The sequence below is a fragment of the Epinephelus moara genome, chromosome 20, assembly GCF_006386435.1.
Source record: "Epinephelus moara isolate mb chromosome 20, YSFRI_EMoa_1.0, whole genome shotgun sequence".
Classification (NCBI taxonomy): Eukaryota; Metazoa; Chordata; class Actinopteri; order Perciformes; family Serranidae; genus Epinephelus; species Epinephelus moara.
In genome coordinates this window covers 22,172,972-22,191,509 of record NC_065525.1, presented here as the reverse complement: position 1 = coordinate 22,191,509, position 18,538 = coordinate 22,172,972, and the positions used below count along the sequence as shown (strand labels likewise).

Genomic DNA, 18,538 nt, shown 5'->3' with positions numbered 1-18,538 from the left:
AGTGCATCTACAGCCAATATTAAGGTGTCCATTTTAAAGTTTCAATAGGTGTTTATAACATGTCGCAGTTGCTTAATAAATGCATTTTGACTAATGTATCATTAATTTATTTTCAAATAAAGTTTCGATTTCTTAGTTTCTAGTTGTGTTAACTTTTTAATCCCACTATGTTTATGTGTAGTGCAGCGTTGCATGTTGTAACACTCACTTTTGTTCATAAATGCGTTCAATATGATGTTTAGACATATTCTAGCATCAGTGCATAAGTAATCACTCCTTAAATGGTCAACAATAAAAGATTTACTGCGGCCAAATTAACGTTACTTGATACTTTATAAACCACTATTAATAATGAACTAATTACTATAAGCATTAGTTGCAACTTTATAATAGAAATTCAAATAATGTAAACCCATTTTTAATCATTAAAATTATTATTTCATTGTTAACAGTAAAATAAATAACGCTTTATTAACTATTCATTAGCATTTGGTAATGGTGGCTATTCTAAAGTGTTACCCTAAAAGGTTTTGGATGCCATCTAAGTGTGAGTGTGAAAGACAAGGATGGGAGGCTATCAGAATACATCACTCATTTGCACCCAGGCATCTGTCACAGTGAGAGTGTCTCTGGCAGCCAGGTGCACTCTGACACCGTCCATATCTGTAAGCAAAGTCGCTGATTTGAAGCATTTATAATCAGCTAAAGAGGCACAAATCTGCCTGTGAGTGGACTCTGTGACAGGTCCTGTTGTTAAAAGGCAGCACATCATCAAAGAAAAATCTCCATCCCACCAACTCTTGGCTTCCGTTGCCATCTTTCTGCAGCTCCAGCCAGCTTTTTTAGGCTTTAGGCGCCGTGTGTCCTTCGAGAAAAATGAGAATAGACAGCAGGGAATGTGCCCTGCTCCCTGCTCTGCATAGAAATGCACAGGAATGCAATGTGTGACTGATTTATGCCCGCTGAGCTTTTTGGCACAGGTGTCCTGGTGTGTGTGTGTGTGTGTGTGCCTTCTGGACACTTGCCCTGAATCAGCTAATTAAATTTTTAAATATGGGAATTCCTAATGTAATTTATCTTAATGCCAAACAGGCTATGAAAGAATTATCATATCGCTTATTATTACTCGTTTTATGATGATGCACATGCGCAATCAGCTCTTCCCCCTACTCGCGCCAACTGAGCCCAATCTTAAACCCACGAGCAGCCGCAGACAGATCATCCGTGTGTGTGAGAGGACAAGTCTCAGACTGATACAGACTTGAGCTCTGCAGGAGCAACTGCGTCCTTGCGCTGGAGAAAATTGACCTCATCTGACTTTTTTGTTATTCTATAAGTGGGACACTGATGATGACTCAGAAGTTCACCGGCTCCCTTTTGCCCCCGAAGCTTCTCTCATCTTGACCAATGGGATTAGGATGAAAAGGTGAAAGTTGGATTTTGTAAATCAGCGGTTCTAACATGCGCCAATCCGTGCCATTGACGCAGGGATGTGAGGGATACACAGTTGGTCAAGTTTGAAATCAAACCCCAGAAAACGGACTTGAGCTGAGAGGATGCGTGCAGGTGAGTGGGATAATCCACATTTGCATGATTTAGGGCGTTTGGTGATTTCCCCCTGTGTGTGTGAGAGAGAGGGTAAGAGATGCGAGAGAGTTTCTAATCTTTGATAATCTTTTTCGAGATGTCGTTTTTTTTTGGCACAATCTTGGCGCATTTTTGTGTGCGTTGTTCAAAGACTTCTGGTATTTTCACATGCAATTGGCATGTTGCGCACACATTACGCACGGAATTATTACTATCACAATGAGGCTATATGGACAAAAAAGTAAATGCAGGGACTGTTACATCCTGGAAACATTTTTAAAACAAGAGAACACCAAACTAATGTGTTTAAATGCTCTCTGGTGTGAGGATTCACGGTGCTGAAGTGACAGCTCTCCACTTTTTGGGGAAAAAAGTCATAAGGTGAAAAATCTCTTTTCCCCCCCTTGCACCAGCACTGTGATGGCTCCGTGCCTGGATAGGAGGATTTGGGTTGCTATAGCTGCCTCAGTTCCTCCTCCAGACATACAGAGAGGGAGAATATGGTCTCAGTGGAAGTGGTTCAGTGGACTAGATTCAGTCAATGAGCAAAATCCCTTCAATTATTCAATGAAGTGTCATGTCAGTCAGCTGGAGACATTATGGAGATTGACAGTTTAGTTAAATATTCCATCATAACTGAAAGAATTTCTCACAGTACCCTACTGTAGATTCATTTTAGTGACTCTTGTTCTTATCATGCTCCTATTGTTACTCTATTAGGCACTGGTTTTTGCTTTTGCTCCCAGAAAACACTTCTATCTTGTATATTTCTAGATTCTGCCAGATATTGAATAATCTATTGTTCTAAAACTGGGCCCAGTGAGTGACCCTGACCCGAGGAACCCACTGGTTGTCTGGTTGTGAATCGTTAACATTGTGATTATTGTAAATTGAAGCACTCTCTTGCACAAGAATTTCCTGCAGGATAAATAAAGTTCTATTGAAATAAACTGAATTCATATTTGAGGTTTTCTTGAGGTTTTTTTCTGGTGTCAAATTCTTTATATTTGTTAAATTTTTGGACCATTTTGGATTCATTTCAACATAAAGCATTTAGAGGTGAAGGACGTAAGCAGTTTACAAACCAGGCAGAAGGCAACCAATAAATCATCAGCAACAACTGATGCAGCTTTGGGTGCCAGACGCCAGAACACAGATATTAATAAGGTGTACGAGTTTCATACTGGTCCCTTCCTATAGGTCACAAACTCTCACAGCCACATACAACAAACATCTGTCTCCGCAGCCTTGCTGTTTTGTATCATGCACTATGTGAGTGGATGTCCACAGCAACATGTCAACACGCCACTTTGCTGCAAACTCACAGCAAAATTTTAGTGGCCTGGAGCCTTCAAGCGAGATGCTCTATTTAGGTCATATTTTATGTAATAGACACAAATGTGGCACAAGATATGACTCCATGACACAGAGAGTTTTTTATTTACTATTACAGATCTTTGCACAGCATCATGGCAGACAGCAGATTGTCAACAGTTCCTACTCTCTTCCACATATAAACCTCAGGGGGGGGAAAAGGAGGAAATGGAGGATGTAAAAATAGGAGAAAGAGTTAAGCAAGCAGATGGTGGAAGCAGCGCGTCCTTATTCTCTCCCTGTCAAGCTTTTGAACTGCACTCGCCTGACCTGTTATATACATTCAGGGATTCGGCTGAGTGCACAGAGACAACAAGCACAGACACATAAATCCGGCTAAGCTCTCTCCGTTTCCTGTATTCCTTGATTGTACTCTTCCTCACACACTGTCGGCTTCTTTTACAGTGTGGATTATTCTCCTGTTCATTGAGGAGGGATTTGCTCTGGCGCAAAAGACTAAAGGTAAGATTGATACAGTCACTGCGCTCCTTTGATAAAGGGACTACATTAAATCAAGACACACTGTAATTTGATAAAATATCAGTTAGCTATACAATTGCTCCTGGGTGTCGACTGTCCTCACACTGTGTTATTATCTGCACAAATCATTTTCCCATCATTAAATGTGAAAATGTCCCCTGGCTGGCATCTATATATACAGATGGAGGTGCAGGATCAAAAGGGGTCAGACCCTCTCAGCGGCCGAAGAAATCTAATCAGTGTGGAAACTGGGCACGAAACACAGATGGCGGCACCTTCAGCTCCCCAAACTACCCGAAAACATACCCTCCCAACAAGGAGTGCCTGTACGTACTGGAAGGTAACCAACAACATGCACCTGAGCCTCATCATTTCACTGCTGGGGAAAAAAAAGCTGAGCTCCTGTTCAAATTTTTGTGAATGTTGCAGATTTTGATATTAAATTGGTAGAATTTCCTGATGAACAAATGGAATTACACCCACATTGCTCATCATGAATTAGACATGCATCGTGTCTGGATTATTATTATTTAAAGGTTTTAAACAATGATCTTTTTTGAAGTGTGTTTAAATGCTGACAATATCTGACACTGTGAAGGTTTTTCCTCTACAATCGCTAAAGTACAAACAAGTTTGCAGGCAAAAACTTTTTCACAGAGCATTATCTTGCACACCAAGGATGCATCAAACTTTGTTGTCAGTTTGTGCATCAGTTTCCCTATAATTGCTTCTGGAGCCCACAGAACAGTCTAGCTTACAGTGATTCTCGGGTAAAAAATTTGAAAGGAGAAAATACATTTTTCACCAGCATTATATCCTTGAATCACCTCTGTGGCAGTCAATGTGACCCGCCGCTCTGCTTCCCTCAGCCTTGCCCCGCCAGAGGATAGAGCTGCTGTTTGATCAGACCTTCTACATCGAAGCGTCATTTGAGTGTCGCTTCGACCACATCGAGGTGCGGGATGGTCCCTTCAGCTTCTCGCCGCTGATCAATCGCTTCTGTGGCTCAGCCAGTCCCGGACTCGTCCTCTCCAGTGGACGCTTCATGTGGATTCGTTTCTTCAGTGATGAAGAGCTGGAGGGGATTGGCTTCCAGGTCCAGTACAGCTTTACTGCAGGTGATTAAAACACCATGGGATGGTTTATTGATCCCTGTATGGCCATGTTCTCACTCCACCTTCTTTGTAATCATTCAGTGTTCATCCGGTCTTCTCAAATAACGCTTCGATCAAATGTCTCTGCTGCTACTAGCCAGTCTAATACTTCCACTGATGATGTCTCTGACTGTGTGATATCTTACTATCTGTCACTGTGATTTCCGTCCAAAGATCCTGAATTCCATCTGCATGTGGGAGGACTCTTAAACCCCATCCCAGGTAGTGCAACCACACAGCTCAGCCAACTCCAATAACTCTAGTTGTACATCATTAGATTAATATGTAATGGGAAGTCATGGCAGTTTCCCTTTACCATCACTTATAATCCCCTTTTGTCTCTTCTGTTTTCCTTTCATCTGCCTCTCGTCGCTGTCCGTGGGTCAGATTGTCAGTTTGAGCTGACTGGAGCTGACGGTCTGATCCGTTCCAGTCAGGTGGAGGAAGAATATAAAGTGAGGCCCGACCAGGCGGTGGACTGCATCTGGACTATACGAGCCCCAACAAACAACAGGGTACGGCATGTGAGATGATAAAGTTTTACATTTTTGCATTTTGTTAACACGCAACAGCAGAATAAGCTTCATGTCCACATTAGTGATAACTGGATGCCCATGTAAGGAAAAAGTGATTGGCAAAGTAAAAGCATGGTGGTAAGTGTTGAGGCGAGATTTAAAGAAATACGTTAAAGTTGAGGAGACGGGATGCGATTCATTGGACACAAAATGAGTCTGCATAGCTCTTTATCTTCCCCCACATCTGTTGTGTCTTGTGTTTGTTCCTTATCCTTTACATAATCATAAACACAACATGTGGATTTCAACTCAGTGTCACAAAAACCCCAGATAAATGCGCTTTTTAATGATCAAACATTCCCTGACAGTGCATCCACAGCTTGACATTTGGGCAAAAAAGCACTGTTAATCCAACAGTCTCCATAAGCACGTACACAATAAAGCTGTATCGAAATGATTTAGATTTGATCCTTTAATGCATCGATGCCTTCAAGCATGTCTTCTTACAGCAAAACAAAATACACTAAACTGCATGAAAAATGTACAGTATACTTATCCTCATTGTTTATTGCAGATTTACCTGCGATTCTTGGAATACCAGATGGAAAACTCAAATGAATGTAAGAAGAACTTTGTGGCTGTTTATGATGGCAGTAATGCTATTGAGGACCTGAAGGTAATATATGTTATAATTTGTGTAACATACAGTACGTCACTCCAGACTGCAACATTTAAGCCCCATCATATGATGCGTTCTAAATTTCTCTCTCCTTCTGCTACATAACAGACTTTATCTTTCTTTCACGCTCCTTTTAATTATAACATTTGAATCTTAAATACGTAGCAACTGTTCTACAGACCTTGACCTCAATGAGACTACACATCCAAAAACTAGAGGAATGGTGTATGGTTTCTTGCAGGCCAAGTTTTGTAGTACAGTAGCTAATGACATCATGCTGGACACCGGTGTGGGAGTAGTGAGGATGTGGGCTGATGAGACGAGCCGTCTCAGCCGCTTCCGGATGCTGTTCACTTCGTTCGCAGACCGTGAGTTTCTCCTTCAGATTATTGTTAACCTGTGTCATTTGACGTTTTTACCATCGTCCCTTTAGTTTAGTTTCTGCAGCTGACAGGAGAAGCACAGTATGTGGTTTGGATGTATGATTGTAGCAGCACCCTCCTGTGGTTTATAATCAATACTACAGCTTTTTTAAAGAGTAAAGCTTTCTTGGCAGCAGCCGTATAAAATGCATTCAGTTGTGTATTAAGATATTACAAAAGTGCTGGGTGTATGTGCAGCCTTTTGAAATTGAGAAAAAGCATATCCATAATTCAATAGGTACTCTATAAATGTGATCTCTCTTACATAACTTTGGCCAAGAAAGTATTTCCTTGGTTGCTTTGTCATCCTGTCGCATCACATTCTGACACACCAGTGTTTGTGTTTCAGCGCCCTGTTTAGGAAGTGCGTTCTTCTGCCACAGTAACATGTGCATCAACACTTCTCTGGTATGCAACGGCATACAGAATTGTGTCTTTCCCTGGGATGAAAGCAACTGCAAAGGTACTCCAGTTGTGCCAGAGCACTTTCTAATTCTCAGAAAATCCACCGTGCTGTGCTGTGTTACAATGAGTTGTGTCCTCTTGCGTAATATGATGCATGTTGTGTCAGTCTCCGTTGTGTCACATTGAGCCTCCTTGAGGATCTGTTGCTACATTACACAAAATAGACACTCACACAGCGCCCTCTCTCACCTTTTTCTCAAATGTTTCCAGTAAATCTTCCATGTATAATTTCATTGCATATTGGTAAATGTTGGACACTACAGAATATTCATTCAAAATGTCCTCTTGGCAAGAAAAATAACAATCTCATCATCTTAAACACCTTTCTAGCTGAAAGACCTTCAAGGCCCTTTGGCTGTTTAGTGGCTCTTGAGCACCTCAGTTGATGAGGATGGCTGTTCATCAGTGAAACTGGCTTTTAGTGGAGGTTCTGAATTGTTCCTGGCAACCGAAGATACAGACTGTCCCGATGGGGATGGCAACAAGTAATTGAGTGATGTTCTCTCTGTGCCTCCAAATGTCCCTCATATTTTATCTCTATTTGTCATTCTCTTCACATCCATCATCCAGAGAAAAAGAGCAAAGGTCTTTTTCACCAGATCACAAAGACGCATGGGACAATAATCTGTGTGTCTACGGGTATAGTGCTGCTGCTCCTCATTGTTTCCATCCTGGTGCAAATCAAACAGCCTCGAAAGAAGGTAATATATTCACAAGGATAATTTTGTATCATGCCACAATTTACTGGTGTAGACATGACTGATTTTTCAAGTGTGTTAAATCATAATTTGAAGGTGCTGGTACGTAAGAATAACCTGTTCCAGCGGGGTGACTTCCAGGAGGTGTTTGACCCTCCGCATTATGAGCTCTTTACTCTCAGAGACAAGGTGAGTTTAATTACACTGATTTTTTTTAACTGTACATGGTGATTTTCTTTTATGTAACAACATTATTATTTTTAGGAGATGTCTGGGGACCTTGGGGAGTTATCAGAGGAACTCCAGTCCCTGCAGGCGCTCAGGAGATCCTCATCAGGTTCTCGCTGCATTCACGAACATCACTGTGGCTCTCAGGCTTCTGTCAACTCCATCAAAGCCACTCCAGGTGCACATGGCATGGGTAGGGGATCCATGGAGCTTCCCCCTTTCAGTGGGGGCTTCCAAAGCGCCTTACCTCCCTTCAGGGATTTGAACAGCAGCATGCGGAAGAAAAGCTGGCCTAGTATGAAACCGGGACGAATGCAGGGCCATCATAGCTTAGGGGACAGAGCAATGGGGCGGCAGGATAGAGTGATGGAAGAGGACGAAGAGGAGGAGGAAGATGGAAGGTATGATGTGTATGTGCGCAGAGCAGGAAGCCGGAGAGGGAAATATGAAATGGCCCAGCAAAGATCTTTGTCCATGGACTTCTGAAACAAAAGTTTGGTACTGTAAATACTGCAGTGACGACTTTTCAATCAGTGCCACAACCTGAGGACATTTACAGAAGTGAGGAGACACTTAATGCCACAGAGTGGATGTGTGTCACTCACCATACGTAATACTATTAATGAAATAAAGACGTGATCCTTGACTTCTCTTCTCAGGTCAGGAGGCACAGGGTCTGTTGCAGAGCAGCTTTTTTTTTTAATTTAAGATACTTGAGCTCTGATGACCCTGCTCAGACACTGAAACAACTGACAGAAGCTACTATTGTATTTGTGATCAGTGTAAGAGTGAAGACAGATGATGATGCTGTGTATTGTTCTTGTTATCGATGTATTTTGTTAAATACATTTTACTGTAAAGCAAATAGATTTTGTCAAAACATGTTTTCAATCAGTGTGTAGGTTCTGACAGAATGTTTTAAGAGGCAGCGTGATTAAAAATCACTTCTCAGTTTTTGTTTAATCTGTTATTACCTGTATTAAAGAATAAATATCTACATTTCTGCACCATTGGTGTAAGAAAAGTCTCGTCTTGCCTTTTATATAGAGTAGACGTGGGTAGTATCTATTCATACCTTCATACCTTCCTGTCTGCAGAAGTTGGAGCAAGGTCTCACTCCGAAGTCGTCAAAATCTGGCACTTGGTTGGTGACTTGTTGCGTCAGAAACCAACGAAAAAAGGCATCCTTTAACGTCGGCATGATACGCAGCTGGTTGCCGTTATAGTTTAACAGTGCCCAGCAGCATCAGGGGGATATGCGGTGGGACAAGGATGAAAGTTAAGGTGGCAAAAATCTGGGTGAGGTGGGCAGGAGGTATGGTGGATGGGTCCAAATAACCCTAACCCTGACCCAACAAACACCAACTTTCCTCCAAGACAGCTAAAGCCAGACCCTGTTCTTTTATCCTAAACCTAACCACGTGTTTTTGCTGCCTAAACCTAACCACGTGTTCTTGCTGCCTAAACCCAACCATGTGTGTTTGTTGTTGAAGGAAAACAAACGCCAGTTTGCGGTGTGGTACTGACGTAGTGCATTTATTTTGAAAGAGACTGTATGTAAAGTTTCTGTGAAAATGGAAGTGTATCTTGAAAGAAGAGAACTCGTCACGGTGTCCCAGAACATCAAAAACCAACGTACCCAGGGTACCTTGCACGTCGTACGTGGACTAGAAAGTCCATGGCCAAAATGTCAATATGTGACGAGGTCGGAGTGAGAATATGTTGGAATTTGAGCTACTGGTGATAGAAGTTATTGTAGCATGTATTTCATTGTCTAGCCTACAATGCTGTGTTTCTAATATGCAATTAGCCTACTCCAACAATCATGCAGGGTTTAAATAATCATGGCCAATAGAATAATTAATAGATAGGTTCAGTTTAGGACTAGATGGTACAATCCCTTGATGCACATACTTGAGACTATGACTGGGAGTAATAGTGCCATCTGGGGGTCCAAGTGGGGGCCAAAGAGTTAAGGTTAAATGGATAGAAAAGTAGGAAAGAGCACAGGTAGGTAGAAAAGTAAGAAGGAGCATAGGGAAGGCAGAGCCAAGAAGAGATGTTTGTGTGGACTGAACTCTCCCCCGCCGGACCGGGCCGTACACTGTACCTCCTAGAGAAGAAACTAACAGGAGAAAAACTTACCTAACTTTAATCAAGGTGGAGATTAACAGGTCAATTGTTGTTGCACGTACTTGCAACTGTGAGTGAAAGTTGGAGCCATGCTGGGGGAGGGGATAGAGGTTTAGGGAGAGTAAATAAAGTTAATAAGTGCCCCTTTTCCTGGAGGACCTGATGACACTTGTTGCTGAGGTGGATGCCAATACATCAGTGGCTGTGTCAAATAAAATCATGTGCTTGTGTAGTTGGAGGAAGTCATCTCAAGATAAAGATACATTTGGCAGTACTCCTAAACAGGGGCAGAGGCATTTTTCTTTTCCACTAACCCTGTGACATTACACTCACAGTCACTATGATTCTTCACTCAGCTGCCTGTTCCATCAGTAGAGGCTGACCTCTGGTGGCGCGTGCTGTGCACTACAATATATCACCTCGATACAGCATCTTTGTATCAGTTTATTAGAAAGAGGAGCATCTGTATCTTTGATGGTATTGAAAATAATAACTTAGGGATTTCTAAATACCCCAGTACATATGACCCAAGCCTGATATAGAGCCTGTTTTAACACCAGATATAAAATAACATAAGCAGTCACTGGTGTTCCTTTCCAGCAGTAACATGTAATTTGATGAGGAATATTTTACAAAGGTGTGTCAGTGTCACACAGATACGCAGTTGGAATTTTCCTTCTAAAATGAACTGACAAAGAATGATGTTTATAATCTGGTTATAAAACCACCAAAACCACCAAATTGTTGGCCACTGGCAGCCTATCCTTTTATTTCAGTTTCATTTTTAGTTGTCATACTGAAAACAACTGATGGGTGTTAACCTTTCCACTGGAGAGAAAACAGTGTGAGTGCACAAAATGACTTTGTAAAAGGGTTAAAATAATTAAGTTAGTTTCCTGGTAAGTGTTTTTTCTCATTATAATATAGCACCACCACAAATAAATTAACACATATACAATGTAGACATTTGACAGATGGCTGTAACAGACTGCTTTATCATTTGTACCTTAATGATGTTGATATCAGAAGACACAAGTGCTTTTTGTTCTTTCTTTCCCCAAATGTAAGTTCCCTTTCTAATACAGGCAGAGTTTTGTGTTCAGTAACCTTGGAGCTGGAGGACAGAACACATTTAGATATCCTGAAAGTCATTTCTAAGCCACCGCCTCACAGTTTAGTCACTGAATCTGTGCAGGTCATTCATCATATTCAGAAAATTCACTGGGCAGATAATTAATGGAGCAACTATGTGTTCAGGCAGACAAACATGAACATGTAGTTTTGTCACTACAGCAGGGATGCTGTTTATGCCAGTGAGCCTTGTCGCTGTATGGGGGACAGAGCACCAGAGTGGCAGGCTAGAGTGATGGCAGAGGATGTGGAGGAGATGATACGATGTGTATATGCTTAGAGCAGGAAGCTGAAGAGAGAACTATGAAATGGCCAAGCAAGGATCAATGTTCATCTTGAAAGTAAAAGACGAGATACTCTGCCGTGACAACTTTTCAATCAGTGCCACCATCTGAGGACAGAGCTCTGCACATTAAAGAAAAGAGGAAACATCTATCACCACAGAGCGGATATGTCTCACGCACCACCTTATAATAATACTGATTATAAAGAAGTGATCCTTGACTTCTCTTCTTTTTTTACTTGCCTCCTTCTCATTGAAGTTGGGTAACCCAGGCTCTGTTGCAAAGCAGTTCTCTCACACTTTTTTTCCCTTTTAGAAATGTAAGATAATTGAGCACCGCCAACTCTGCTCAGGCACTGAAACAGCTGATAAGGAGCTGCTATCGTGTTTGTGATCAGTGTAAAAGTAAAGACATATGATAATGCTGTGTATTGTTCTTGATATTGATGTATTTTATTAAATACATGTTTCTGGAAAGGAAATAGATTTGGTTTAAAATATGTTTTCAGTGTTTAGGTTCTAGAAGAGCATTATAAGAGGAAGTGGGTTTGAAAATCACCTCTCAGTTTTTGTTTAATCTGTTATTACCTGTAGTGAAGTACAAATATCTACAATTCTGCACCATGGGTTTAAGAAACATCTCATTTGCCTTTTATATGAGTGTTTTGATTGGGAATCTTCGTCTGTTACATAGGTGTGCTGGTTGGAATTTCCCTCATAAAGAGAACTGCAAAATATATGACTTCATACTTTAATTTATAACCACCAAAACCACCAAATTGTTTGCTATCGGCAGCCTCTCCTTATATGTCCTTTTCGTTTCTAGCTGTTGGCATTGAATATTGCTGATGGGTTCTAACTTGTCTACTATGAAAGAAAAGAGTGAGTGGTTGTAACGACGTTGTAAATGGGTTGAACTTACTCATCATAATAAAGGACCACAAAAAAAATCAATACGTGCACGAACGCACTTGACACATGGCTATAAAAAACTGCTTTTACCATGTTGTATCCCAGTGTGTTGTGCCTATGTTCTTATTGTGATCAGAAAATACGGGTGTTTTTTTGGTGTTTGTTGTTGTTGTTGTTATTTCCCCCAAATAATGTATGTATCACTTTTATTTTTCTCACACAGGCACAGCTTTGTGTTCAGTGTGCCAGACTACCTTGGAGCTGGAGAGCAGAACACATTTAGAAAGTCATTTCTGAGCCACCGCCTTGCAGTTTAGTCAGCAAATCTCTGAGGTTCATTCATCATATTCAGAGAATTCACTGGGCAGATAATTAATGGAGCAACTATGTGTACACACAGACAAACATGAACATGCAGTCTTGTCACTACAGCATGGATGCAGTTTATGAGCCCTGCTATGCTCAAGTATGGGGTTTTCTTTCTACACATGACCAAAAGAATAGAAATATGACCAAACAGCTGAGAAATACTGCAAATGGGTCACTTATAATAACTTGCACTGTGCTGCCCAAAAGTGTCCATAAGTTGGCCTCATATTGAGGAAACAATCTGTATCAATTCCCTGTCTTTCCCAGGTACTTATATTCGCTGAGTGAGGCTGCTTTTTCAGTAACACTGTGGTGCACAGTCATTATTTTTATCACATCCTATCCCTGAATAGACGAGATATCTGGGGCACATCAGATAACTGATGGCTACAAGGAAATTAAAATTAGGTTAACACGTGCAGCATGGCTTTTTATTATTATAATAAAATGACTCAACAATTTGAATCTGTGATAAGAGCTCAACTTATCATCATACAAAGGTGTTTGTTGTGAATGCAGTGATGAAAAAACACAGCTCTGCAGAATGGAACATTTATTTTTTTTAAACAGGCACAAAAAAAGTTTTTTCACAGATATATCTCAAATTTTTAACCGTGTTTTGCAATTAGATTGTCACAAGCCTTGTGTTATGTATAACCTTTATGTTCTATTGTTTGCATCAACCCCATGTATGCAACTGTGTGGCCCTCAGAAAAGAAAGTGAACATAAAGTTTGCTTTACAGTACAGTAGATAACTGAACGAGTCAGGTGATCACTTACACAAGCAGCAACAGGTTGGCCTGCAGCCTGTTAACCATTAACAGAGTGTTCAACTGGACAGACACGTGACTAAACATGATCACAGAGTTCATACGACAAAAAGAGTGTGTACTGATCTTTGTGCCTGTGCTTGTGTATGTATTTATGTGTGTGTGTGTGTGTGTGTGTGTGTGTGTGTGTACTTGTACATGCTACACAGTGAGGACCATAAAATGTATTTTAACAACATAGTGGTGACATTTTTGCAAAGTGAGGACATTTTGGCCGGTCCTCACTTTTTCAAAGGCCTGTTTGAGGGTTAAGACTCAGTTCTAGGGTTCAGGTTAGAATTAGGTTTAGGTTAGGATTAGGGTTAGGCATTTAGTTGGGATTGTTAAGGTTACGGTAAGGGAGTAGGGAATGTACAGTGTACAGTGTACAGTATAATGACGATCTTAGCAAGTGTGTATGTGTGTGTGTGTGTGTGTGTGTGTGTGTGTGTGTAGACAACCAGTGACCTCAGTTACACACCCACACATTATTTTTTACAAGATACAGTTGTGGTCGCACACAGACGTGACAAAGCAGATATCGTGTTCCTTCTCTTTTCTGCAGCAACTCAGCATTCCTCACTGTCCCAACTCATAAATGCTCCTCTCACTGAACTCTGTGTTATCGTAGGTGACGCGTGCTTCTGAAATGACACAACGGTGAATGCAGAGTATGCAACCCTGACAGGTTCTCCATCATTCTTGTATTGTTCTGCTGAGGGACTATTGCATAACAAGTCGATAACAAAGCACATGGTCAAAAAACACCTCAGTGAACAAAATGCACATGACAAAACATAACGAAATAGAAACCCATTGCCACAATAATTACATAATTCTCTGACATTTTAAAAATTTTAATAAAACAGTACATTAACAGAACATATATAAATATAACTCACTTTTACAATTTATCAAGTAGTCCCTTTTGCTCCCAGCAGCTGCAGAGTAAAACACTGCATCAGTTGGTGTTTTTTAAAGAGTCTTTGTGCATCCTTTAACTTTTTGTTCTATTTCTTTTCATCCCCAGTCCTCAAATGAAATAGTTTTGTGTTTCACAATGATTGACACGAAGTCATGTAGTGTGCAGGCGTGCAGTCAGTCTTTCTCAGGCCAGAGTGTTGTTCCTGCGGCACAACAATGTCTCTGAATGCATTTAGAGTCAACAATCACTACGAGCTCCTCAGTGATTCCTCAAAGAAGGCCAGGCGGTCGTGTGCCACCAGGGGTGTATTCTCCCCAAGAACAGCCTCCGTGAAGTTGGGCCGCCTCCAGGCGTAAACCATACTGTTCAGGAAACCTTGCAGGGACACACTGGCAGCCTGGAAGAAATAAAAACAAAACTATAACCCGCAACTCAGACATCTGATGATAATTTATTATTATAAACATTGTTCTTCTGAAACGTACCTGTATCGCAAAAATGCCAAATAGGCTGCGTTGTTCAATGGTTGTCCACATCATCAGAGTAGACAGCAGAATGAGGACAAGAGCTACAGCAGGAAGAGATATTAAGCATCAATCTGATGTTGATTTAAAGCCAATAAAGTGTATTACATTAACTGTAAATGTGTATGTGTGTGTGTACCTGGTGTCCAGCAGAACAAGATGACCATCACCATATTTCTTGCTGTCGAAATCATTCTTTTGAATCTCCTCCTTGAACGTCCATCTCCCTCCACAGGAAAAAGTCCTTCCTGCTCATGTCTTTCATACCATTTACCAACCTTATAGTAAATGACCTGAAACAAGAAAAAAAAAAGGGTTACAGTCTGCTTACACACATGTAAATACACTATTCAAAGCTTAAGATAACACTGTCAAATTACAAATCTAAACTTTATCTCCATAGATTTTGAAAGTCAATATACAAGACTGTAAATGAAAAATGTCCTAAATCCTCTTAATTACTTACAGCGCAGGACAGCATCACTGGTATCACGATGAGGATAAGAACAACTATGATAAAAATGTCATGCAGTCTCTCCTGGGAAGGAAAAAAAATCATGTTAGCATAAACACACTACAAACTATAACAAAAGCATTATATAATAAACACAATATCAATCAAATACAGTAAAATGATTTAAAAAAAAACGTATATGTAAATGTATACTCAAAAAAATACTATATATACTAAAAGTGTGTCATGAGACAGTGTTATACTCACAGTTACAGAGCAGGAATCCCTCCAGATGTGCAAGAACAAAATACAACTGAGAAAAAAAGAAAAATCAAAAAGGTAAGAAACACAGGGGAACCGATATATTTTACTCCTTTCACTTATTTGAAAGCAGTGACTCTGGAGGAAGTCGGTGATGGAAGCTGTGAGCTCACCTGGTGCAGTATTTGGTATTATTAGGGAGGATCAATGATCGGTCAGTGACTGGAAACAGCAAAGTAGGTTTTATGAAGGGAGTGAGCACATATGCTAAGTATAATGCCATGGGGATCAACCTGAAACAAACATAAATGAAAAATTAAAATGTGTACAGCAGGAATAAGGTCCACAAAGTCTGGAAAGATAGTATACAAACTTACCAAACAAAGGCATAGACAGGTATAGTGACTATTTTCCTTCTACTCCGACTCTGGAAACCAGAAAGATAACGAGAAATCAGTCATTGAATTAGACCTGACTGATTAGACTTTACAAATGCAGTGGACGCCTCACCTGTCCCCGTTCGTCCTCTGTGGGTCTTGCTCTCCACCCTTGGAATGCGTTCTTGGACTTCCATGCGTAAAGCACCACCAGCAGAAATGAAATCAAATAAAATGTCTGCAACGGACAAACACACAAAGATGCAACTGTGAAGTATAACAGTTTATATAGCAAAATATGCAAAATGTGACAACATGCATCATGAAGCTAAAAGGTGGATAACTTGAATCTGATCAGTTAGGACTTCCCAAAGGTACTTATATTTGTTTGGGTACATAAAATACCATAATTGAATGTTATTAATTAATTAATGCTGTGAGCTATCAAATTCTGTCTCAACTGCAGCCCAGGAACATTTGACAACCTTAAAAAATGTGCTTATTATAGTTCATAAATCTAAAAAAATGTCTGTTTGAAGAGGTTTAAATTGGGGCTTGTTGCCAACTGAAGTGTATAAAGAATATCACTCCAACCAATGAAATGATTCATTTAGGCTCAGGGTATTCGTTTTGCTTTGTTTAAATATTGGGCTTTTAAAAGGCTAAATATTTTCCATATCTGTATTTTGAAGGAAAGTCACAATCTGAACTGAGTGAAACTCGTTTTTGTTCCTACATTACATTCTTTCCTATGTTTGCTTTATGTAACATCACTATCTACTCTGGCCTCAACTCTTATCACTTTAAAATACAATGTGAGTTCAGAAAATGTTGGGCTTAAGCTGATGCAGTTTACGAAAGACTTGAAAAATTAACAGAGCGTGAAACATGCAGCATCACCTTTTGGTTTAAGGACAACTTGGCTTTAAAGATGCAATGCAAGAATCATAAAGCTTTGAATTGTTTTACTGCTAGAATGACGTGACTCTTCTCAGTTACAATCCTAAGTGATTCAGGGAAAATCCGCCAGTGATCAGATTAGACAACGAGATCATGATCTGCTCCTCAACCCTGAAAACTACAGGTGCTTCAGCGAGGAAGTACCCAGGCCTAAGTGGATGCCTCTCTTAACTCCCCTGTCTTGTTTTAGAAAATGAAACTTCAGATATGTCTCCTTCAGACACCAGGAAACAATAATGTAAATGATTAACTTATAGGGGTAAGAGGTTTTACAAAGTGAAATGTTTCTCACCAGTGACAGCGGCAGGAGGTATTGGCAGACAAACATACTGTTTTCAGTGCTGACTTTGTTCATGATACTGGTGGACATCAGGATCAGAGCAGCCAGGAGGTCCGCCAGGGCGAGCTGCACCAGGAGGTGTACCTGCAAACAAATAGAGGAGCTATGAGATGCAAAAGAAGACAAAAATCAACAAATGTCCTGCACTAAAACCTCAACATCAACATACAGTAACACTAATGCAGACACACAGATACACACACAGGGATTCATATACATAAACACATACAGCCTGACTCACCTGTTGGTGTAGACGTCTCCATTTCCATATGGAAACCGCCAGGACAGAAAAACTCCCAATCACACTGCAGTGAATAGAAATATGTGAGGTATTAAATAACACCATAAAGGCTGGATATGTCTGCACTGAATTTATTTTAGGAAATGTCTTGACCATGTAAGGTTTAACACCAATGAGGAGCCTGAAGTTGCCACCACAAAAACACTAAAGCTGAGATGGGTTTATTGCACAGGTCAGAGTGACAGAGGATGAGCTAGACTTCTTTGTTTGAAACTTATCTCAGACACGTGATACCTGCGTAAAAAGCCATAAAATGACAGACATGTTCAGTCATAACCGTCGTCTAGGGTCCATAGAAACTAACTGACATTTTTCCCGCATTTTCTTCTCCAGCACCAGTTTTGTTCTGTCTTTGTCACAAGCAAATGAAAGAAACAGCGAGACTCATACACAAAGTCACAGCAGTAGAGTGACTGAGTCCACTGAAGGAAGTTTTGAGTTTTCAGCTGCTACAACTATCCTGTAAACGACAACTCAGTGCTGGATGTTACATTGACACGGTGGCAACATCCTTAATAGGACAAAAACATTATGTAAGAACTCTGGAGGAATTCAGAAAGAAAGCATCAGCCCGCCTCTTGTCACATGTCACCTTGCTGGTTTGGTAAACCTCCACAATCAGATGATTGAAATCATAAGATTATTATCTGCTGATTTACTGTAAAACTCAATTTAAAACATGTTTATATATGCCAATATCTGGTTGCTATATAAACTCGCATGTGTTGTCAGAAGGGTAAATCAAGCATGAGGAAGTAAGCACAATGAAGCATACTACCTGGGAATGAGTAACACGATGTACTCAGTAGAGAGAAAGTCAATCTGCAACAACAGAATTCAAACAGATCAGAATCATAAATGCAATGTACCTCTTATTTCCCTCCCAACAGTTTTCATTCATTTTCTGTTAATTTGTTATTGCACAGAAAAGTATTACACGTAATGCCTACCTGATCTTCACTCAGTACACGATTGATCTCCATGATGAATATCCAATTATCAGTCTGTTTTCACTCTTGTCGGTCAAGGCTGAATAACGTGTCTCCTTAACAGGCTGGCCCTTGTGATAATGTACTTTCATATCGGAGCTCTCCTCTATAAAAGTCTGCAGCTTGTCCTATCCTGCTGTTTTGGCTCCACCTGCTTTGGGTGTGTG

The 18,538-nt window shown here is 40.5% G+C and overlaps 2 protein-coding genes across 3 annotated transcripts; one reads left to right on the top strand and one right to left on the bottom strand.

Moving 5' to 3' along the window:
• The first annotated feature begins 1,254 nt into the window (after positions 1–1,254).
• Positions 1,255–8,581, top strand: neto2b (neuropilin (NRP) and tolloid (TLL)-like 2b). Of its 2 annotated transcripts, none has more exons than XM_050073268.1 (12): positions 1,255–1,566; positions 3,367–3,423; positions 3,623–3,767; positions 4,311–4,559; positions 4,770–4,817; positions 4,983–5,110; positions 5,685–5,786; positions 6,031–6,157; positions 6,561–6,674; positions 7,247–7,377; positions 7,471–7,563; positions 7,639–8,581. In XM_050073268.1, the coding sequence occupies exons 3-12, from the start codon at positions 3,623–3,625 to the stop codon at positions 8,086–8,088; spliced, it is 1,587 nt and encodes a 528-aa protein (XP_049929225.1). In that variant the 5' UTR covers positions 1,255–1,566; positions 3,367–3,423; the 3' UTR covers positions 8,089–8,581. The 2 variants fall into 2 exon arrangements, with proteins under 2 accessions (XP_049929225.1, XP_049929224.1); XM_050073267.1 differs by having other exon boundaries at positions 3,623–3,781.
• Positions 8,582–14,199: 5,618 nt separating this feature from the next.
• On the bottom strand, positions 14,200–18,538 carry si:dkey-30c15.2 (uncharacterized protein LOC558938 homolog). Its single transcript, XM_050073561.1, has 12 exons — positions 18,333–18,538; positions 18,161–18,204; positions 17,323–17,386; positions 17,034–17,165; positions 15,915–16,019; positions 15,782–15,831; positions 15,578–15,697; positions 15,411–15,456; positions 15,156–15,227; positions 14,829–14,982; positions 14,651–14,733; positions 14,200–14,562 (listed from the first exon to the last, which is right to left on the bottom strand). The coding sequence occupies exons 1-12, from the start codon at positions 18,363–18,365 to the stop codon at positions 14,413–14,415; spliced, it is 1,053 nt and encodes a 350-aa protein (XP_049929518.1). The 5' UTR covers positions 18,366–18,538; the 3' UTR covers positions 14,200–14,412.

What these genes read in the sequence shown, in the direction of transcription:
- neto2b (XM_050073267.1), top strand. An exon ending in ACTCTTAAACCCCATCCCAG is followed by an intron (nt 4,818 to 4,982) that starts GTAGTGCAACCA and finishes TCCGTGGGTCAG; the next exon opens with ATTGTCAGTTTGAGCTGACT. An exon ending in ATGCTATTGAGGACCTGAAG is followed by an intron (nt 5,787 to 6,030) that starts GTAATATATGTT and finishes GGTTTCTTGCAG; the next exon opens with GCCAAGTTTTGTAGTACAGT.
- si:dkey-30c15.2 (XM_050073561.1), bottom strand. Translation starts at nt 18,365, where the DNA reads ATGGAGATCAATCGTGTACTGAGTGAAGATCAG. An exon ending in GGGATTCCTGCTCTGTAACT is followed by an intron (nt 15,228 to 15,410) that starts GTGAGTATAACA and finishes TTTCCTTCCCAG; the next exon opens with GAGAGACTGCATGACATTTT. An exon ending in TTGGCATTTTTGCGATACAG is followed by an intron (nt 14,563 to 14,650) that starts GTACGTTTCAGA and finishes TATTTCTTCCAG; the next exon opens with GCTGCCAGTGTGTCCCTGCA.